Below are 24,333 nucleotides of genomic sequence, written 5' to 3' on the forward strand. Positions count from 1 at the left end.
GCAGTTTAGCCCAAGGTAAATCTAGTGGTCCTTTTAATAAAGAGAGATGGAGAGAGATGGCGATAGACAGAAGGGTGAATGGATTGATGGAAGGATGAACAGTGGAGGGGAATTTAAGACAGAGAGTTATGTTGAACTGTAAGAGAGAAGGGGGTAAGAGAGTCCAGTCTAAAAGAAGTTCATAAGAGCAAAGGGCAGTAGACAAAAAAAAAGGCAAAGAAGGCAGAACAGGAAAAGAGAGAAGACGAGAGGAGACAATATGAGATGAAAAGAGATTGAATGAGAAAAGAGAAAAGGAAAGGAAACAAGTGGAGAGGAGAGGAGAAAAGCAATGCAAAAGACAGGAAAAGCAGGATGTAAAGAAGAGGAGGGTGGAGAAAGCAAAAGAAGAAGGGAATATAATGACAGAAAAGATGATGAGAAGGGGCAATGTGAACACAGAAAAGCACATGACATGAAAAAAAAAGAGAAGAGAAGAGAGAAAGAAGAGAATAGATGAAAGAAGAGCAAGAGATGGAACAAATATGGAATGGACCATAAAAGGAAAGGAGGCATAAAAGAATGGAACATGTGGGGGAGAGAAACAGCAGGAAAAAAAGTGTTCAGTGGATGTTAAAGAGAGCATAAGAAAAAAAAAAGGCAAAAACACACAGAGACAGAGGATGGAGTGAGAAGAAAAATATTGCAAGGAAAGCCAAAGTAGAAGAGAAAGTGCATCAGAGGCTGTCCTGTACGGAGGCGACAAGAGGCGTGCATCTGTCAGCGCTGCGCTCGCTGCGGAAAGCCGCCAGGGACGGAGACACCAGTCAACTCAGGAAATAAGAAAATGATTAAGAGCGATTTAATGTCATGCCGCCGCCGAGCCAAAATGCACATCTGTCACGGCGAGACTGATGTTACTGCACCTTCCTCTCACTCCACCCTGCCCCACTCTCCAGCAGTCACTCATTCATTCATTACACTCTGCCATCTCTGATGTTTTCTCCCATCTAGGCCCATATCATACACCTTCCCAAACCCAGCCCCCCTGAGCCTTCAAAGCACATGCACACACCCATTTTCCTGTGGCTTCTGCTCTCTATCATCTAACTCTGCACACATAATCTGTTGTTAACAATTTCAGCTCAGGGATTTGCCATGATTACTTCCATATGAGGCGAAACAAAGCACGGACAAAACTGCTGACAGACGGGATCCAAGCAGAGAAATATGGATGCGCGTAAAGCATGTGTGCATCCATGTGAGTGTTTGCCTACATCAGCACCGTCTTTCCTTAAATCAAACCTTTCTGTGGTTTACTAGAAACAACAAGAAATGGAAGTATAGAGGCTTAGATAAGCTGCTGGTGCTCAATGCGTGCGGATCACTATATCCTGTCCAAACTGCTCGTGTAGTTCCCCTTTCAATGCTCCGGTGGTGAACACGAGCTCAACAGAAACCACGGCCCTCACCCACAGCTTTTAAACACTGCCCCCATCAGGTTGTTTGTGTCCATCACAGTGTTGTAGACTGCTGGTGTGGACAGTTTTATTTGTCTTGTTTGTAATGAACGGCTCATTGTTTCTATAAAAGCGATTCAGAGCAAGATGCTCTGAAGGCGACATAAAGGGAGATTTCCTCCAGAACATGCTGGAAAAAAACTCTATGTTTTATTATTTCTGTCTATAATTGAGCACGAAAAGCTTCATTCGTTTAGAGCAAATATGTTTCCCAAAGAAATCCGCTTGTTTACAACCAGGTAATGTGATTTGAAAGAGATTAGAATATTTAGAACGCACTGAAAGACTTTCACTTGTTTCCAAGATGGGTCTCAAATAGCAGACAAAAATGCTCGATGCAGATGTTGACATCAAATATAAACACAGGCTAAAGCCCTGTAACCTTTGCACTTACCATTGCACTTCCCTCCGTTGATGGGGTCGCCATAGTAACCGGGCATGCAGCTCTGGCAGTGCGTCCCTGCGGTCAGGTTCCCACAGTGCTCGCACACACTGCCGTTCACACACCTACTGTGACCATTACACTGACAAGCTGGGAAGACATGATACAAAAACACACAAAGTAAATTCTACACTCGGTTGTGTACCATTAGGTAAACCTACCTAAAACTACTGCAATAAATCCTACGGTCATGAAGATTACAAGTTTTTTGTTGCAAGCGGTGTCAGTTCTAATATTTAGTCTGGCCTTGCAAGTATAACTCAGGTTATGGGGGTGCTTGTAAGCAAAAGACAAGGGCTGTTATTCTAGCAGTACAGACTGATTTGTCCAAAGTGTAGTGTGCCATATGCAAACAAAGTCTGCAGTATGCCAAAGATACCCGGATCTCCAGTATGCACCGGACCAGTCTACCATGCTTACCATTGTACGAACAGAGACGGTTCAGAAAGCTACATACATTTTCATTAATTTCACCTCAGCAGTCCTGCAAAGTCTGTTTCTGAAGAAATCTGAGGTGAGAAAAAAAGCTATCCAAGCTATTCACTCATCTTCGATCTACAAGGCTGAAAAGGTTATGACGTTTGTCAGGCTGCTTCCTAAGCTGCTAGCCTGGCTTACTAATGTGATTCGTCATATAGAGGTTAGCAAGCTTGGAATTCACTGCATACAGCCACTGTATTTTACAAGCTAGTGGTCAGTTAGCTCAGCTCTACCTGTCACTGACTGTGCATGGATCGCTTAATCACATTTAGATAATGTTGCCACCTGCAGCTACACTGGAATCTTGCCCCTGGAGTGACGATTTCCAATGTAATGGAAGTTTATGGAGCTGTAGAGCTCATAAATATCCCCTGTAGTTCGGAATGGTTGAAATGTCGCTCCTCGATATCAATATACTGTCTAATCAATATGAATACATGGTTATTTGTTTTTTTATCAATCAATAATTGTTCTAATTTAATTGTAATATTTGCAATGTATATTAAAGTATATATAGCGGTCATATATTTATAATTACAGTTTTAAATACTAATACAGTAAGCTAGAGTTGTCATATAATTGTATTTTACTATATAGTAAAGTGTGAACTGGAGTACATACAGCATAGTGCTTTTTTTGGTAGCATGTAGTAGGCGGTTTCGAATACAGCCAAGGACACAAGAAGCAGTTCTTGTCCCTGTGTAACAAGTAACCATAGATAATATATAAGAAGTGAACGTTATCCACCATGATGTCACCCATTGGTTTGTGGACCGCCTTTTTGAAGCCTCAAGTTTGGCCTTATGGGCGTCTCCATCTTGATTTTCACAAAGTAGCTTCTCAAAAACATACACAAAACACTGAAAACTGTAATGGAAGTGTTCCCAGAGGACACTTGTACTGAACAAGGCTTAGACACACACGTTATGACCACACTTTGTGACTCATGATGTTATCACAGTTATTGAGTTCTCAGGGCCTCTGTAAGATCCTCGTTTTCCTACTTGAGTTCTGGCCGCAGACAGAACGCTACAGACAGAGGGTGCTATTCTTTTCATGTCAACTGAGTGACTCTATCACAGAGTGCCAAATGTTAACAGCATGAGACCTTCCCTTGAATGTGGCCAATAAATGACTGTGTGTTCTGTTCCAGTGGTTCCCACTCACAGGGGCACTGGATGAAGGCCCAGTTGTAGCCTCTATCAGACGAACACAGACTCTGATCCAGCACCATGTCCCTGTCGCGCAGCCTGTCTCGGTCTCGGGGGCCTGCCCTGGCGCTCGCAGGCTTCAGGGGGCCTCGGTAGGAGCCCTCCATGCAAACACCCTTGCCGGTGTTAGTAGGATCACCACACCAACCGCACTCGGCCCTCTCCAAACAGTCAGCACACGTCCTCAGACCTGAACAGTTCTGGGCTGTAGAAGAGACAAAACATAGTTTGTGACAAGTGAGGAAAAGTGTGTCAGATTTCGGTTTTCTTTCACATATGGAAATAAAAAAAAAAACATTTCGTTATTATACTACAGGATTCATTTCAATTCAATTCAATTCAATTCAATACCTTTTCTATCCTACTAAGGAACAAAACAACACGTATCTCATCTGACATCCTAATCAACAGGACATCATTATTTGTTGGTGCATTCACCACAGTCACGTGTCACACACGACCAAACTCATGTGAAGCAATAACTTATTCACATGAGCTCCACTAGACCCTTACAATGGTTTAATTCCTGTTGAAAGCATATTGGGGGGGGGGGGAAGACATGACCGGTGAGCAATCATTCTTACACATAAAACAACTGAATGTCAGTTACTCACAGACAATATATTATATGTTAATATTTGACAGGAGGGACAAAAAGGTGCGACTACAGTGGTCCCTCGTTTACTGCGGGGGTTACGTTCTAAAAATAACCCGCAATAGGCGAAATCCGCGAAGTAGTCAGCTTTATTTTTTACAATTACTATATATATTTTAAGGCTGTAAAACCCCTCACCATACAGTTTATACACTTTTCTCAGACAGGCATTAACATTTTCTCACATTTATCTCTTGTTTGTTTGTCTTGCAAACAGGCAGCACTTAAAAGTCACACTGCTAGCGATTGAACATTTCTGTAAATTTGGCAAGCCGAACGCATCCTGTACTGTACAGAGACACGGCACAGAGATTGATTGACATCGGTCTACAGTCCCTTAGCCAATCAGGACGCAGAACACAATGCGCGTTCATACACTGTAAAAAAAAAAGCATGCAAAATTGCACTAAAAAAAATCCGCGAAACAGCGAGGCCGCGAAAGGTGAACTGCGTTATAGCGAGGGACTACTGTACTTAAAAATGTGTGATAGCTGTCCTCTACACCGTTTTATGTCCACGCTGAGTTCTCCACTAGAGTCACTATTTTCCAGAAAGTTTAAATTTTCCATACTCCATTTCATTGTGTCTTAAATTCGTCACAGAACTTTACTGACATACATATTATTGCAATATGTACTTTACTAAAGTAGATGTTCTCAATGTTTTAAACTCAAGTGTGACAAATTGGTCTGAATAATGAATTTCAATGCTCAGACCCATTTTTAGTGCTACTATATCTATGCACATACATTTAAACAGGAGCCATGTCTGTGTTGTTCCACTGTGGAAGTGGAAGATGTTCTCAATGCACATTTGGTTTGACAGCAAAGTGTTTTTAAGGCACACTTGTGACTACAGTCTGTCTTTCCCGCTGTAGTGTAGTTAAAACAGCTTAAAACGAAGCACAAACACGACAAACGTCTTCAGTGATCACATCTACCTCCTCTCATAAATGCTGCGTCTTTAGTTTCCACCTTTTCTTTGACCCCCAACATTTATAAAGAAATTGACTTTTTCTTTTCCCCACTCCGTTCCAGGAGTTGAGAAAAGCATTTGTATTCATCTAGTGGATGTGACATTCAAAAACACTTTACTGGTGCAAATTAAAAATGACACATTTTTTTATGTTCTCTGATAGAGGTTTTTTGTTCACTGAAGGCAGCAGAGAATAGGTGATAGGTGACAAGAATAAGAAATCAAGTGTTTTTCTGGAGATTGTAGCCTTCCAAAGTTAACTTTACAGCTCGTTCTGAACCTTTCAGTCTTGTTTTGCTTGCATTCTCAACGTCAACTCGTCTTCCTGTCATAATAAATTTTAGTCTACAAAGCGAGGGTGTGAATGCACTCTCAGAGAAAGGTAAGACTCGGGAGGTATCTTAGCGTGTACACAAAAAACCAAAAGGTTGAGAGAAGTTATCCGAGGTGTTTTTTTCTTATGCAACGTCAAGAAAAATTAGCATTTTCACTAGAAGTTGTTTCCCTTTTGAACACGAGCCATTTCCATAAGCCACAGATGTTCTAGCTGAACCTGTATCTCTTCCTCTCTGTGTCCCTGCGAGCTAGCTCTGCTTGAAATACACCCCCTGTCCTCTGCATGTGTGTTTGCAAGCTCTCCCGTTGCATTATTCAACTGTAGCGATGCTGATTCATTTGTTCTCTCGCTTTTTATAATTACAAACTTCTGCCATCCCTTTCTCAGATTCACTCTTTATCTCATCTCTGCCACATTTTTATCCTCCTCTTTTGCATTTTTTTTTTTTTTTCTATTTCTAGTCACTAAGCCGTCCTCCCGTCTTGTGCTCATTCACCGCTGCTTTCTTCACCACTATACCCTCTCCTCCTTCATTTCCTGTCATTTTGATGTAATTTGATTTTTGTCTGGATTGCTTTAAAACACTTAAGGCAAAAATGAAATCCCACAGGATGGAACTTTGCTGCTCGTTCTTCATCTTTCCCCTACTGTGCTCTTCCCTCCCAGTTTTTAACTTTCACCTCCCCTTATTTCATCTCTCCTTTCACTTCTCCTCCGACAACTCACTCGATCTCCGCTATAGTCAACAGTTCAAAGACAGGCAGTCTAGCGGAATATCCCTAATCTGCGACACAGTGGGGAATCCTTTGGCAGAAAAACACATATTTACACACCCAAGAGCTGACTATAATTTCCAATAAATATGCCAGGCCTGTTTATTCATTTAAAATATAACTTTGTAAACCCACACTTTTCATGCACCAAACCTTAACATTTTAATACAACTAAATTCTTGGCTTCTCTTTGATTTAGTCGATCCATTTGCAACCATTTTGAGGCAGCCATTTTGTGTCCCACCAGGTCAGGTTATTAGACTCACAGTGCCAATTTGTGCTTCACTCATAATGATTAAGCAGTGCTCAATAGGCACAGAGGTCTCCCCCCTCACATTAGCATGAACCACTTCTACACCTGCTCGGACACTTAACTCTGCACTAGTGTGTCATTGGTCTTCGGTTGCTATTTATTTTCACACTGTGAAAAATTGCTTTTAGGAAAAAAAAAAAGTTGCATTTCTCAATAAGTTTAAATCAAAGTCAGTTCTGGATATATTTGAGTATATTTGATGTCCAGTAACTCTGCATTTCACTATACCATTAACTTTATTGGATATTGGATGCCTTGCAAGACGGATATAGTCAACACTCCTCTGACAAATTTCATCCTATCTTCACTTCCATCCATCCATTATCTATACTGTTTATCCATCAGGGTCAGGGGGGGGAGCTGGAGCCAATCCCAGCTGAGGCGAGGTACACCCTGGACAGGTCGCCAGCCAACCGCAGGGCCAACACAAAGAGACAGACAACCACTCAAGGGCAATTTAGAGTCACCAATTAACCTAACCTGCATGTCGCTGGATTGTGGGAGGACGCCAGACAGACAAAAATTGTGTTACAGATGCAACCTACTTCTGCAAATACAATTCCATTTCTTCAGAACTGGCTTTTTTTTCTAGTTAGTAATCTTTAGAAACCTGTTTAAACAGTCATATACAATATGTGGCGTTTCAAGAGTTGGCCTCAAGGTTATGTAATCATCTAAACACACACGTGGTCATGCTCAATTAGTGGACTTAAATCTCATAAAAAGATGTGGTCTGGCGCTGCAAAGCAGTTACTACATAACAAACGAAGGCCTGCTTCATAAAAGCCATGCAAAATGCTCAAAGATAAAAATTCAAAAAAAGCAAATTAATTTTAGAGGAACTTCTATCAGCGATAAGGGAATGCGTGTAGATTAGAACATTCAGGACAGAGAGACTGCAACATGATTTCTCTCATGCCTTAAAATATATTCCGAGTTAATCTCCACAGACTGACTGCCTCCCTAAACACACATTGCGAGGTGCGCTCATTTGTGAAACTTGTCAAAATCAGTGGCAGCTAATGGATCAAATATTTCAGGCATTAGCCTCAATGCCATGGCGGTGATGACGCAAGTAAAAGCAGCTCATACAGAAGTGAGAGACTGCGGGGGAAAACAAATTCCTGCATAGACAGAAAATGTTAAGTCCTTAGATGTCGACTTGCGTAACTGCGGTGTAGATAATATAATTTACCTGCTATGTTCACTATGCCTGAGCCTTTCTATTTTTAATAGGATTTCCAGCTATCTGGCCTCATCTGTGTTCCACATGGAAAGAATTAAGAAGGGTTATTGCCTCGTGTAGTTTTGCGGACTTCTTGTGGGTAGATGAGGATGAGAGAGAAAAGAGTTGCATTCAAGTAAGCGCCTGCAAGGTTCCCATGGCTTTAGTTTTACTTAACAGCGCCCAAGATTTAGCTGTACCCCGTGCTATTACATGACATTGGCTGCAGGCTATTTGTAGGGGAAATGGCCTTTTGGATGGTGCCTGTATTTCCCATGAGGTTGGAAAACATGTTTCACGATTAAAAACCGAACACGTGATCTAATCAAGATCCAAAGATGAAACTGTTGACAAACTGAGTAGAGACTAGTGTTTCCTTTGTGGATAGAATATATAAACAGGACACTGATTTATGCACTTCAAACTGCTTAAATGTTAGTGTTCCTCTCATATCTTGCAAAAAAAAAAGGGGGTGATTATTCTGTCTTCACTCTGTGTTTGTGTACACAGCTCAGCGGCAAAGTAAACACTCTCCTGCACTGACGACCGGGTGAGCGAAGAGGCATAACTGTAATTTAATTTACATTTATTGTACTTTGCTGCAATCAAATTATGAGTTACGGCTGGTAAATTCAACACGTGCACAAAAGGGAATTCTGCTTGATTTGTGAGGCAGTTGCTGTTAAAAAAAAAAGATGAACTTAATAAGGAGAGCAAAAATTCAACACATAAATGTGAAAGTCATCTGCTGCAGACCTTGTTTGTCTGAACAAAACATGACAATTCATGTTAAGGCAGCTCATTCAATCGATCAGTGTCAATCCGTGCAAATCCCTCAGTTCAAAGTCACAAGACTCCAGTGAAAGAAACATTCACTGTTCATGAGAGTTGCTGGTTTACCCTTGTCTCGGTCAGGTAGTTGGTTGGTGCTTTTGTGTTGCTTTCCATCGCAAACTAAGTGACCGACAGCGACTGTGGCAGCAGTAGTCCAGCCACTCTTGTCTTCTGCAAGGTGAGATTGCTATGAACCAAAAAATATGTTAAAAAATATAGCCCAGGTTTTAAAATAATGGAGTTATCTTTTAAGTAGTTATGATTCATCCTTTGTGAGCAATAAATGTCCGCACAAGATTTCCTGGCGATCCATCCAATAATTGCCAAAATATTTCACTCTGAAGTGGTTGCCATCCCAAGAGCCCTGCTGCTAGCATGGCTTAAGACAAAGTACAGCAACCTTTTTAAAATATGAAAAATGAGTATCAAGGATATACGGATCAACTCAATTTTAATAATACCTTTTGGACAAAAATCAGGCGAAACCATATCTGTGTGTTTTTTATCAACTTCGTGTGAATGAGAATGAACACAAATGAAGTAACTAGGTCAAATCCAAGAGGACACGCGTTTTGCATCTCAGCCGGCGCCACAACACATCAGTCGCCCAAAACTTTCAGTTGCTGTCGTCACTTGGAGACTCGCAGCCTTAATGCCTTTAAAGTTCTGTCAACAAGTAACATTAAGCACAACATTTCTCCGCCGCTGGCTGCTGTATAGCAAACATCCACGGCATGCTTCATGTGATGTGAACAAAAAGAGTGCAGATTTCTACTCTGCTTTGTGTTCCTTTCCAAAAACCTTCCCAAAATATATGGTTCTATTGAAATACGGATATTAGTTGTCTTGTCAGTAATAACCCAGAGGATACCTAAAACACAATGGATGACAAATGTTCTGAGGAACCTAGGCCATCTCGTCGCAGCAGAGAAAAAGGATTGCTTGTTCCTGCTGGTGGAGATTTCATCTTATCAAAAATTCTCTCAGCACGATCGTCTGAGTGCCACATTCTGTTCATCACAGTGGATCTGACATTCGGTGTCCCTGGACAGTATGTATCGTCTGACTTCATATTGTGTAACCCATTTGCTTCTACAGTACTTGACAGTTAGCGTCGCTGAAGCCGGTTGCATGCAGATCTGTGAGCCCCTATACATAATACATCAAGTGCGAGAGCCATAAGCTGCCTTCTCCTTCGCTCTTCACGTAGGATGCGAAGCTACAAACACACACACACACACACACACACACACACGTTATAAACATCGCCACAGAGAAAATAAGCCCATTTCTCTTTACAGCAAAACCAATATCAGCTACAATAACATAGCCATCATTGGGCCTCTGTGTGTGTGTGTGTGTGTGTGTGAAAGAGAGATTCATGTTCAATAATCACAGTCACTGATCTGTTATAATCGCCTGAACAAGAAAAAACACACCGTGAGTCACCGAAAAAATATTCCTAATATTTGTGTTCCTCCATATACTTTGGGATAGCTTACAATTTCCTTTTATTTTATCTCTACTATAGCACATCTGAGTTGAAATGAAACAATAAGTGCGAGTTCAAAGTGTTCACTTAGCCTTGATGATGTTTGCTGGGTTAACAGTAGAAGACTAATTGTCACTTTTATGTACAGACCCCAAGTTTAACACATTGCAGGAGGACAATTTGCCACACACACTGTGTCCCAATTGCATGCTACACACTAATTGCATAGTGCACTTACATTTACAAATTGTTTTATACTGACAGGAAATGACATAAACTTTAAATTAAATTTAAATGTTACGGCAAATAAGATTTCACAGAGACAGCAAAATGGTTTGCTTTCTGGAGCCTCTTCCCACAATTACTTTTGTATCTTCACAGCTGTGGGTAGATCCTCCATTTCGTTTCTGTATTACATTGTGAAATAGCAGTGTGCACTGTATGGGCTTTCCTCCTGAAGCAGAAATTGGTAACATTGAGATGAGAGTCAACTTAGCCTCAGAATTTGACAGAGTACAATTTCCAGGTCCATCCCCATTCCCCCTCTAGCGTGCTTCAGTAATGCCTCCAAAGCCACCACTATTAGAAAAAGGCTAGTGTCACTGCTGTTTGTGATTTTGCTTTTTAAATTCCGAACTTATTCGACATATTTGTCCTGTGTGTCCCCGGAGTAAAACATGACAACACAAACTATACTCCACTTAGCCAGTACATAACATGTTTTCTCATTTCTGGTGGATGTTTCTGAGCGATAGAGTTTGCAAAGCTCCTTCTGATGCCGTGAGTGAGTGAGTGTGTGAGGGTATCCACGATGGATGTGTATGAGCAGTGATTCACAGTGCATTAGAGACTCCTCCTGCTCTGATTGGTTGTTTTCATTCAGGGGCAGTGGATTCTTAAAGATGCCGCATGGAAGAGCCAATGGAACGACATTTTTTTCACAGATTACTTGTCTCATGTGCTATGGTCAGGATATGGTCAGACAGTTTCAGCAAATATAATAAAAAGCTATTTTTATAAAAGTTACTGCTCACCCAAACAGAATGCCATCTCCCTTTCTTTGACATCAGTTTTTTTGTTTAGTTTTTTTGTTTTTTGGACTGTAGAAAAAGCCACACTATATTGCAATGAAGTACATTATAACCCTCCCTGGATTTGAAAAAAATCCTCTCTCCAACAGGGGTGGGTTAAGCCTTGGACAGACTGGGCTTGATAAAAAAGGGCAAACAGAAACAAAGCGGATACAGATAAAATGAATAAATGAATGAATAAAAAACAGACAATAAAAAATAAGATGAAAGAATATACAATAGAATATAACCATCAAAAAGGAAAATTAGATAAAAAAAGAAATATGAAAGTCAGTGTCAGTAAAAGAATATACAGCCACAAATGTGATCGCAAAAAGATTAAGATCCATTTTAAGCTACAAGAATGACCAAAAATTCACTGTATATAGCCTCTCAATATTGGCTCATCCCCAATTATTTAAAAGTTATTGAAATTACATACAGTATCCATATTTTATCATGTACGTCAGCCTTTATCAGCTTTCTTTTCATTTCATTTCATTTGGTGGTAATCTTCCCGACTGAATTCTCTGAGTTTTTATCATCAGTTGTTTAAATTTTGACAAAAATTTTAATCTCTGAGGATTTTAAATATTCACGTGATCGTTTCGGATACAAGCGGCCAAAATGAGTTTCCTCCGCAGGGTGGCCGGACTCACCCTTAGAGATAGGGTGAGGAGTTCGACCATCCGGGAGGGGCTCGGAGTAGAGCTGCTGCTCCTCCACATCGAGAGGAGCCAGCTGAGGTGGCTCGGGCATCTGTTTCGGATGCCTCCTGAACGCCTCCCTCGGGAGGTTTTCCGGGCATGTCCCACCGGAAGGAGGCCCCGGGGAAGACCCAGGACACGCTGGAGGGACTACGTCTCTCGGCTGGCTTGGGAACGCCTCGGGGTCCCACCGGATGAGCTGGAGGAGGTGTCTGGGGCCCGGGAAGTTTGGGCATCTCTGCTAAAACTGCTGCCCCCGCGACCCGACCCCGGATAAGCGGTTGAAAATGGATGGATGGACGTGATCATTTCATCTCGTACCATTTCTGTGCAACACACACTGCAGTTGGGTCGCTTCTCACACATTTGTAGATTAAATTTTTTTTTGTTTTAAAAATGTGTGTTTATGCTTTGGTAAGGCAGAGGCACTGGAGTTGATCTGTCCTGGTTGACCCGTGGTGGCACGGGAATGACTTCACTTCATCACCTACTGCTGCTTGTACCAACATGAATGTTACATGATGAAAATTTAGACAATACATATCGTAAGTTAATATCTCAGTTGGTAATCGTGTCCTTAGCAATTTCAGCAACATGAAGCCTCGAGGCTACCAGCTACAGTCTGCTGTAATGCTCTCACTGATTTGCTGTTGATGATGGCATTTGCTGAATGGTGAACGGCTGAGTTAACCCCTGTTTGCACTGCAGCTCTTCTCCATCCCCCAAAAGCAAGTCTTTCAGTATCTTTTTATGTACTTAACAACGATGACAAAAGAACAACCACCAGTGCTACCAACAGCATGGATGGAGGATGAGCGTGTGAATGTGGGCATCCACAGTAACTACAGCAGAGATACATCTGAGGCAAACACTGACCTTCAAAGGCATGCATAGAGGAGAACTGAACTGACAATATCAAGCATGAAAAATTTAATTTACAGACTAATTTACAGTTTACATATTCACTGACCGCTGACTGTACCTGCAGGTGCAAGACTTTTAGGGACCAGATTCTGGAGGCAGAGAGGTAGGAGGCTGAAAAACACAGCCAGAGAAAGTCCATTGTGTCCTAATTGTGCCGCACTTTGTGTCCTACAAGAGGACACAAAGTGCGGCACAATTAGGCTGGGACTGAAAAATCATCTTGCTTTCGAAGGAGCTCCCCAAACTTCAAAATCTGAGTGCTGGGGCAACACTGGATCTAATTATTTCAAGTGACTGCGTTGTGGGGTGCGTAGCTAGCCTCAAGCGGACATGAAAAATGGGGATGATACACAAAGCCTTGAGCCAACTTTATCTGATAAAGAAATGACCCAGTTGAAATTGAATCCTCAGACAAGCTATCATTTTTTCTTTTTTTTTTTTGTGAAAGCGGCCACCAAGGCTGAGGTCACAAGTCCTTCAGTTGTAGCCTGGAGGCCTGGTTTCCAAAACAAGGCACGATTAATCCATAAACAAGAGAAGTGAGGCATAAAGTTAAGTATGAAACACTGCGCAAAGAGTGATGGACTTTAAAAGAGCAGCAATGCTACACTGTACTTGAGAATTTCAAAAGTAAAATGTTGTATTTCATATGCCGTAGTTTGAGCAGCAAAGGTAAAACGTAGCAGAATGAAAGCCTCCCACACACATTCTGCCACCAAACTGAGATATGAATAATAAAAGAGAAAAGGAGATGGGGGGGGGGGAAAGGTGCCATTATGTAAGCACTGAAGGTAAGACGAAAGAAGGGAAAACAATCTTGGTTGGCTAACAGTAGGCTGGAGAGCTGTCTGCATTCAGACTACAAGCACCAGCAAGGAATAATAATCACCACTCACAAAACAAAACAAAAACACATTTCGAAGTTTTTGAAGCTGCTTTTCTTAACTCTTTTGTTAACAGGAAACACCAATAAAAAGTTTTGCCTCAAGGGAATATTTTGACAGTTTGATTTTTTATTTCTACCAGAAACTTGACAGACAATAAAATATGTCTGGACTTTACCGTAACGTTTCCAAACGCTTCCTAAGGTTAGCTAAGTCATGCTCTGACCAGCTGTCATCTGTCTGGGTTGGTTGTCTACCGATGGCTATAGTTTGTTCATTGGATGATCCGTAATTTGAAAAAAAAAAAACGGAAAAAGATGTACAAAATTATTTTTCATTTCTTAGCTACCAGTCCACACTCTGTATTGACTGACAATGAGCTATCCTCCTGCCTCGGTTCTTCTGGAAATATTAAAATGACTTCTTTAGATGTTCAAAATACATGTGAATACATTTCAATCTGTAGCTGCAAAACAAACTATGCACTCCTTGTAACATGCCAGTGCTTGTGATCGAACTGGGAATCAACATCCAGCTTTGCAGCTTTATGTTCTCGGCTACGCTTCATTGGGACATATGCTTGATTTTAAGTGGCACTTACTAACTCCCACATATGAAGCTATGATCCCACCACTGTCAGCTCACGCAAGCTGATTGTAAACTTCTTACCCTCACATGGCTGATGAAAGTAAAATATCTACAAGAGAAATTGAACAAGGGGAGTTTGTGGATCCAACAAGAACATGTCATTGCTTGGTTTCTACTCGATGAAAGCAAATGTTTGCTAATATGTAAAATCCATAAGACCTAAAGCTTGACGAAGCTGTTTTGTCTTGTTTTTTCTGATAAAAAAATTAGGAATACTCCCATTTATCCTCCTTTCCTGTTAGACAATCAAACCCATATCGGTGAAAGCAGAAGCATTTTGTAAGAAAAATGGCTGCAGCCAAAACAGAAATATTATTTAGTCAGAAAACTACTCAATAATTACGCATGAAATCCTTTCATGTTGATTTATGAAACAATGGAAATCATCATAAGCTGTAAATTCGATGAGGCTGCGGGGCATGGCAGATCTGCCACTTTTTGGTTTCATGGTTCATTATCGCTAGTCTCTCTCACATACACAAACATGCCTGCACACTGCACTACGTACTCAAACAGAGCCGCGTGGAAAAGTAGTGGTAAAACGGGAAAAAAAAAAAAAAAAAAAACTCAATCATCCTCAAGGAGGAGTTGATATGACAGGAATGTTAAGGGACAGCAGCATGGACTTCATATGGAGTCAGTAAAGTGTCATTGTAGATGATTGATTTTCTGCCCTGTAGCTACAGGAGAGGTGGCACTGCCTCAGTGTCGGACTGTGTGTTTGTGTCACTGTGTGTAAGAGATAAGCAGAGACATGAATGCTGATAAGAAAGGGATCAATAGGAGTCTGGAGTAATGACTCCATGTTCACACAGCATGCGCTAGTTGCATCGTCAAATGTGTGAATAGAGTAATCCACCACTCCGTCTGTCTGGCTATAACCCTATAACCTCAATGCTTTCTCATCCAACTGTACACTGTCTATACTGCCACAACATTTGTTTTTGCGCTTGCATGTTTTGACTAAAATTTTTTTTTATACTACTTTCTTTTTGTTTTATTAGGGGCAAACAGCACATTGCAAATAGTGCAATGTTCAGTCCCCTTCAGAGTGTTAGATATTTATGTGTACACCAACAGATCAAAATCACACACCTGAACCCAGTGTGATATATCTCTGTCCATCTCCACCATTCACCTCCACTAATCCCCCCCCCAATCACCCTGTTTGATTTCTCCCTGTCTCACCGGTGCAGTCCTGGGTCTGCCACTCCAGACACTGTCCATAGGGGAAGGAGATGACGTACGCAGAGGAGTCCACACAGCGTTGCGTACTGCCACACCACATGCACTCCATGGCCTGGCTGGTGCAGTTGGCACAGCTGGTGCGCAGTGCGCAGGGCATCCTACAAGGACGAGAGCTCTGACTCTGTGGACTCCCTGAGCAATGGGACAAAATGAGAAAGAGGTCAGACACAAAAGTTTAGATGTTGGATGAGAGAAGAAGAACTTATTTACTGAACAATTCTGTTTAGATGTAGTTAAATCATGAGATAGAATCTCAGAGCTTTCTTTGTGCATTGTATTTATTCATTTAGTTGTTAACAATACCTTTGAAAGTTAATACTTCATATAAGTGCTGTAATATAACTGATGACTTTTCATTAAATGCATCATACAGCAAAGGTCTCACTTGCTTCTTCTAACTCACATTTCAGTTTACCCATTTTAACAGCACAGAAGATGTGAAATGTGGATAACCAAATTACTGTTTCCGTCTTATTGTAATTAAATAACTTAAAAAATAACTTTGCTGTTTTTTCTTTCACCAGATTTATCACCTGTTGCTGTATTTCGTCAGAACTGAAAACAATAATAGCGTCCGATCTGAGTTTTATAGTGCTCTGAACTACCAAATCGTCTCCTCTCCTTCGTTAGTTCACCCTCTCTTTCTCACCGGCAGGTTTTTCACAGATCAGGCCGTCGGTGGTGGCCGTGCAGGGGTTGGCTTTAAGACCAGCCGCCAGCGCCCGCTCCAGGTAGGCGCAGAAGCCTGAGTCGCTGGGCTCTCCGGGTAACCATCGCAGGCTGGTGTTGGTGAAGGGTGATGCGTCCTCCCAGCCCCAGTACGACACGTTGATCTTCCTGAGGCCAACCCAGGGAGATAACCTCTGCAGGGGTGGAGAGACAGAGGTGACATAAAGAAAAAAAAAAAGAAAGATATATATTAGATAAAACACATGCTGTATAAGGATTACACGTTCAATACCACAGTGTGAGAATATGCTATAAGATCCTTATGTTGGTTCTGTTTCTTAATTTCAAGTGACTCCATGGATGAACACTATATATTAACAATGTGTTATTAATCTCTTAAAATTTACTTAGTCACAGGTTTGGACCAATCAAACACCCTTTCCTGGCATATGTCAGAAGAAGAGATAAAAAGTGCAATTTTATTTCAATATTTCCTCTAAAATGAAGAGCTTCACATATAAATTCAAACTTAAAACTGTAAAAGATTTTTGTTCAGTATTGCTGTTCTAGGGTTGGCAGTCACAGGATCAATAGAATTACAGATAAGTTGTCTTGCTTTTGGGACTCCCTGCTCCCATGGAAAAGAGGTTTTTATCATGTTTTTGCATCCTGTAGTATTTTGTACAGTACAGTATCAGCAGAGGGAGTACAGTCAGTCCGAGCTGTGGCAGGAAATCTTGAATTTGAACATTCCCTTTTCACCCTCAGAATAAACAAAATACAGAAGCTCAATTGTAGTTTTCAAGTGTTAGGATTTTAGAAGTGAGGCCAACCTGAGAAAAAGAAAACATAGAAGGCCAAACATGACAGAGCTCATAAGAAACTACCGTTCCAGTAAAAGAAAGGGGGAGGAAATGGAGTCATTTAAGCTGTAGGTCAGCCAGTCTCTAAACAACAACTTAGAACAGCAGTGAACAAAATGAATCCTGCAAAACTTCTGATACTTGTTTTGTTTGTTTGTTTCTATGAATGTTCAAATGTACAGAGAAGGCAGTGTGGTAGAAACATTGAGTTAATGATCCCCTTATGTTTTTTTCCCAATGTATCTGCAAAATAACCCACATAATACTGACTTTATATAGTAAAATGTCTACGAAGGAGTCTCCCTTCGCCGACATAAGACAGAAGGCTGGTAACTGAACGAAAAACATGTTGTGTTTTACAGGAAAGTGGATCTGAGTCAAACCTTCAGCAAATTACTGTAATTGTTAAAAAAGCAGAAACTGTTCAGATTCACAACATAAGCACAAGACTTTCAAAAAGGACTTCAATTATAGCAACTAATTAAAGTGTAGTTCAGTGAATATTTGGTGTATTTGCTAACAAAACACGTATGGTTTTAATACTGTTAAGGGCCGTGAAGATTCTAAAAAATATTTACCGCTAGATTTTTATTCACGTTTCATTTATATTTTCCCACACCACCAGGAGCTCAGGGTCGCATGTGGTAATTGAATTTACAATGAAACTAAATTGATGCCAATGTTATCTCAAAAAAAAAAGGAAAACAGATTTAGCATAATGATCCCTTACAAGCATCAAAAGTTAGATTAAACACCTGAATCTACAAAAACCCTTTTCTATAGAGAGTCAGTGAACCACACCTTGCTTTCATTAACAATTCTTAAAATATTTATTTATTTATCTACTTCTGTCTGTGTGTGGTCAAACATGTCAGACTCATAAACAGTACAAGTCAGTGTGAGAAACATTCATCCAGCCATCTGGGTTCACTACAATGAAAAGTGGTGATGTCGCTGATTTCTGCGCTTCACGGTGGGCTTAGAATGATTATTTTTTCATGCCTCGACTCCCATGCCTCTTTTTTTTTTTTTTTTAAGGGGGGGGTGGGGCACATCAGAAATACACTGGTGAGAAATGTCATCACCTTATCAAAACTTGCTTGTTGTGCTGTGAAAATATATATATTTTTTTAACAAGTCTGAACGTTGATATTAGTCTGACTATTGTCAAATGTGGACATTATTTATACATTTTCAGTTATGATCTTTTATGCCAGCGTCATTATCATCCTCACATTTTGATTCCAAATAAAACAGCAAACCACACTGCTGGGTTTTTTTTTTTATTGATTAGATGCTCTCAACTAATCAATTCATGTTTTTTCATGATCTTGGGATGGCACATTCCCTGGCATCTAATAATAAATAACTCTATACACGTGATGTTAAGGTAACACATTGCCTACACAACAGTGTGTAACTAGTCACAGCAATTTTAGCGAGAAGCCAGAGCGAAAAATAATGAATAGCTTTCACCAACACCGTTAACGTAAGTCCTGTCACATTTGGTTTGATCTTTTCTTTTTTTTATACCACCCACCTTGTCTTGCAGTTGGTATTTGTGCAGCTCTTCCAGAACAAAATTGACCTGTTTGTCTGTAAGCAAAGACGCTATATTTCCTCCGAGGTTTTTGCAGTAGTGCTGGGCATTATCATAGCTCTCTCTGCTGGAGTTGATCCTTAGGCAGGCCTCCCCGACATGGTGCCAGCCCTCCCCACACAGCTGGCCTGCACACAAAGGCATACATACTGTCTTTCTTAGCAAGGAAACTAGAATGCGATATAGAGTTAAAGTCTTTTAATTGCTCACTGAACACCAGAAAACAGATGTTGAATGTATAAGTGAGATAACTTTGCTAGATATTCGATGTTTTGGGATGATCTATAATATTATATATACTTCTGTGGTGTAGGTGTACAGGTAGATAAACACATCACGTCGCTGCAAAACAGGGAAACTCACAGAAGGCAAATGTGAGGAAAAGGGGAATGACGCTGGAGTTAAAAGTTGATGTAATGGCCTGGAGAATAAATTGTGCAACCACAATCAACACACACTGAACAGCATTAATAAAAAAAATTCCCGTTAATGTGGTTAATAAGTAATATTTCTCACCGGACCTATTTCAGAGGCTGTAGTAATCACTGATTTATGGTCTTATTTTAGATCAGAGCGCCACATTCTTGCTTTGTACTGACCCAACTCAAACAAACAATTCACAGAAGTTACAAATATGTTACACATGGGACAAAGAAAAGTGAATATCTGTGGTGAAAAAAATACTATATTATCCTACATAAGAAGTAAGACTGGCAGATAAACTTTCCCATAAAAACGCACATATGCACTCATTGGATTATCAGGGTCGCTTGGTAGTGTCTTGTGTGAGACTAAAATAGTAGAAGCCATTCAATTAGCCAGGATTAAAGGGAAGAAAAAGTAATTTTGCCTCCACTGAGCACTGCTGTTTATTTTGGACTCCAGGACTGATTACATTCACAGGCCCATAATGGCTTCCATCACAACCTTTTCATGCTGGAGAAAGAAGAAAATACCTGCTGTCTTTTTGTCTATTTTTTTTCCTTGCTCAAGCAATAGCAATGGGCAATAATTGGCCAAAAGGAGAAGGGAAAAACAGATGTTAGGGTAAAAACTGAGGAGTACAAAAATAAATAGATAGATTAGGTTACGGACTTCGTGTAAAAGCGGGGAAAATCATGTCGGGCCATTTGGAGTTATTAGTCATAACATGATGTGTAAAGAAAAGGCCACAGCATCTATGGTGCCAGAGCTAGTTTCCATGATCCTAGTTCATCTTAGATATACTGTATCTTCACAGAAAATACAGTGTGCCTTGTCGCACTCAGGACCCTGAGAAACAAACACAAAAGCGTAGTAATTTCATAAGTGTGACCAATGATCCTCTGAAAGGCGCTGTCTGAAACAGCACCATTACTTCCCCTTCACACGCAGACTGGAGGGGAGACGGTATTCCAGTCTTTTTGAAGTGAACACACATGCAAGCAACAGCTATTAAAACTCAAGAGTCAAAGACTCAAAGGTGCGAACATGGGAGAGTTGAGCAAGTTTCAACTGAAAGTAGATGTCGTCTGATGTGCGGCAGCAGCAGAAAACAACGCTCGTTTTGATTCCCACAGAAACTAAAGAGCTGTTTTCTTTCTCCTCTCCACTACATCAACAACCTTTAAACAAAATGCTGAAAAAATTAACATAGCTGTCTCCGGCTTCCCAATTCTCAACAATAAAGAGGATATATTGCCAAGAACATTTACTGCCAAGGTAGGAGCTGTTTCTTCCTGTTAAGGGGAGGGTTTTCCTCGCCAGTGTCGCCTAATACCTGATGCTTGCTCATGTGGGGATTCTTGAATCCTTCATTTTGAATTCTTGGGCCTCTGTCTTAATTGAAGAGAAAGTACAGAACGTTACAGAAAGACTACATGAATAAAGATTGATGGATTTTTTTTATTAAAAATACAATAAGTAGAAGTGTGTGCTCGTGGCAGCCCTTGGGAGCACATCTGCTGAACACAAAAATTGAAAATGGAACACCCTAAAATCTTGTAGGCTTACATTGGGGCTGCAAAGCTGCAAAGGTGGAAACTGGACCCAGACCAAGCATTGCTCTTTGTCAGACGGTCAACAGGGTCAAAAGCCAAACAGTACATCAGGGAGCATCACTGGGGTTTAATATGTTGTATGTTTACGTTATATGATCACCACAGAATTAAGTGATTACACCATGATATCAAGGTTTAGACTGTTGAAGTACAGTCAGTTAAAGGATGGTTATATCTATTATATAGATGTTATTAAAAAAATAATAATAAATTCTGGTTACTGGGCCCTGACTTGGACACAAGAAAGGGCGCAAACACAATATCAGCCTCTGCTTAAAGCTACACTGCAGACTCCTGAGCAAGCTAGCTAACAGGCCCTTAGCACTATATAAATCAGCATGGAGCAAGATCAGTTGTGGATTGAAACAGCGAGGGTATTTCCTTTGCCCGCAGTCAGTCTAACGCAAAAGTCACACTTAGAGCAGCTCTAGCTAAAGGCTCCACAGCAGAGTGGCGCATGGAGGACTTTGTGGATTCAAGTCTGTTAGTCAGCCAAGGATCCATATTCAGGACATCCAGGAAACACTTCTAATTAGCCTGGTTCCATTTGCAGCTGAGCGCAGAGCATATTTCTGAAGTGTGTGTTCATGAATGTATTATAACCCCCCTCTGTGTACATGCTTACATGAGTGTATGAGAGTGTTGATTTGTGAAGGCCAAAAATAATAGGCAGCCAATTAGTGTGGCAACGCGCACACGTTCTGAGCCCGTGCGCATGTTGTACTGCATGTTTAAGAGAACATTGCAAGACTTTCAACTGCTTTAACAATGATTATGTTCACCACAGAGATGATGTTTGTCAGAACGACTGTATGTAAATCTACGGCCTTCACTCCAAAATCACATAATCAAAAAGATCTACATTAAATATATGAAACAGTTTATGCATGCATGCATCGCAAAAAGCTCTTCTCTCGAGAATTACATGGAATAAAATGACAAACTAAATGGCAAAATGTCATACCAAACACTCTTAAGTTCTCATGGTCCCCGTGTCTGTAACCAGGCTGATATTGTGCAATCTGATCCAGACAGAGAAATTTTAAGTAGGAAAACATTTTGCAACTGCTGTGGCACGCTGCATGTGGCCTTGTTTTCTGTGTGTGTGTGTGTGTGTGTGTGTGTGTGTGTGTGTGTGTGTGTGTGTGTGTGTGTGTGTGGCCTCACCAGGCAGCGCTTGACACTCCTGCTGCTGCATCTCCCACTGACAGTTGACGTTGAGGGAGCAGCTCCTGCAGTTGGCCAGTCTGAAACACTCCTGCTCCTCCCTGCGCTTACATCTGGACGAGTCTCTCACCGACTTCAAAGACACACACAAAAACACACACACACACACATACAGAGGAAACAATATCAGTCCAGTCAGACTTCATCTTCAGTGTCCTCTTTTATGATAAATGCAATAAACCTGGAGGAATCAATACCATGTGCAACAAAAGATGAATGGTGTGACGGTTGAGGGAATCGAGCAGCCAAATGCAGAGTGAAGAGAGAATCAATATGAAGGGCACATTACACTGAGATGGACTTTTTATTGAAGTTTTGTTTATTCTACATGCTGTTTGCATCTCACTTACACAAAAGTTAAGCATTACAGCTTTAAGACCTCAGAAGAAGTCTTTTTTTTTTCCCCAACAGAGCAGCTTCCTAAAGCAGCAAAAATGACCACGTGTCAATAATGTGCCAAAACTCAGCCAATCCTTGCTCTGTTTTAGCCAAAGAAAACACAGGCTCAACCCTTTACAAAAGTATGAATGGAGAATGTTACAGCTTTATGACTTTTGTCCTTTTATAGAGGCTAAGCTGACCATGCAAGGCAACTTAACCCCTGCAAGCTTTTGATCAGTAATGGTTGATTTTCAGTGTTACTTCATAAGGGTTTAGTCAGAGGGCACATTGAGTCACATAAACCTGGTGCAGCACAGAACGCTTGTGGTATTTTTGTGGCCAGGCTCACTTGGCATACCTGTGGCACACTTGAATACAGGCTGGCATCAGAAAGAATATATCATCATATATTATAGGTGGGCAGTCAGAGCCAATCCCATTTTCATTCCATGTTTTTTCGTCCTGTTACAAAGCGATCATAATGATATGGAGCACTGAGGTTTGAACCTCAAAGTGTTCAATGAAAATACCAGTTAGCCAGTTTTTTTCTGCCATCATTTAATAAGAGTCAAGGACAGGTTGTTAGGAAAGGATGACGGATATGAATTAAATGTAAATTTGGATTTAGATGCACCCTAATTTCCATATGACCTAAGGGACTGCTCTGACTTCTGATCTCAACCTGATGTAATCAGACCTGCGGCCTAACAGGAAGTGTCAAGTGTCAAATCATACACACATGTCCCCTCCTTCTGGCTCCGTGCTTCCACAAGCTCAGCTGATGTTCAGACAACATGGATGGTGGGGGAGACAGAGACAGAGCGCCACCATGCTGCTGGGCCAGTTCCAGAGTCAGCTACGAGCACACACAGAGATTTATTCACAGATTCACATTTACAGCCAGCCAAGCACAAATAAACAAAAGCAGCATGCAGACACGCATACAAAGAAAGGGTTGGGAATAGAAATAGAGAAAGAGACAGAGAGAAAACAGAATGAGCAAAAGGACAAGAAAAGTACAAAAAAACTCATTAAGACAAAGTTATTTATATATATATATATATATAAAAATCACACACACCTCAAATCATATCTACAAATATATTATCCTTTGAAGTTATATAAGGATATAAGACATAAAAAAATATATATTATGAGTTTTGTTTTGATTGTTTGCACTGGAATAAATCAGATTAAAGTGGACAAATAACTGCTATTGCTGGTTTTATACAGCCACCATCAGACCAACATGTTTACCTTGGACACTGAAAATTCAAAATAAGTTTGAACAGACAGACCACAACGGCATTGACTAAATTAATGTAAGCACATTCTCCATGGGCTTTCTTCTGGGGCCACTCTCTGGCTGAGTTCTTAGATGAGCAAAACCTTTCCATCAAACAAGCGTGTACAGAAAGGTGTAATGAGCATTGTAGCCTTTTACAGATGGTTGTTTTTCCCGATTGTCCAGAGGAGACTCACCACAGTGCAGTTGCTGGAGGCAGAGATGCACTTCCTGTCCTCACACCACTGACAGCCCCGTGTGTTGGCAGTGCAGCTCGCACAGTCGGAGAACCGGAAGCACTGCTCGTCTGTACTGTCTGGAGTACAGACACACACAAGCAAACAAGACTGAACACATGAGGTTATATCAGTCTGTGCTGTCGTGTCGCGGTATAACACTGTTGTAATGATTTTCTCTCGTCGGAGTGAATCACAGCAAGACTGTTGGGAACAAAAATGCTAATGGGATGCAAGGAGCATGTGCATAGATGGTTTCAGGCAAAAGAGCATGTGGAATTTAATCTCAGTGACGTGACAGACTTTATTATTCAAC

At 40.9% G+C, this 24,333-nt stretch overlaps 1 protein-coding gene across 1 annotated transcript in view; it reads right to left on the minus strand.

Annotated features, from left to right (window-relative positions):
* The window catches only part of atrnl1a (attractin-like 1a), a 239,981-nt gene that overhangs the window by 154,931 nt on the left and 60,717 nt on the right, over window positions 1-24,333 (minus strand). The window contains exons 13-19 of the mRNA XM_070840582.1: window positions 23,979-24,097; window positions 22,056-22,188; window positions 18,790-18,977; window positions 16,367-16,580; window positions 15,658-15,849; window positions 3,589-3,837; window positions 1,894-2,031 (exon numbers count right to left, since the gene is read on the minus strand). Coding sequence (XP_070696683.1) covers window positions 1,894-2,031; window positions 3,589-3,837; window positions 15,658-15,849; window positions 16,367-16,580; window positions 18,790-18,977; window positions 22,056-22,188; window positions 23,979-24,097 — 1,233 coding nt within the window. The remainder of the gene's footprint in view (window positions 1-1,893; window positions 2,032-3,588; window positions 3,838-15,657; window positions 15,850-16,366; window positions 16,581-18,789; window positions 18,978-22,055; window positions 22,189-23,978; window positions 24,098-24,333) is intronic.

The sequence above is a fragment of the Pempheris klunzingeri genome, chromosome 12, assembly GCF_042242105.1.
Source record: "Pempheris klunzingeri isolate RE-2024b chromosome 12, fPemKlu1.hap1, whole genome shotgun sequence".
Lineage (NCBI taxonomy): Eukaryota > Metazoa > Chordata > Actinopteri > Acropomatiformes > Pempheridae > Pempheris > Pempheris klunzingeri.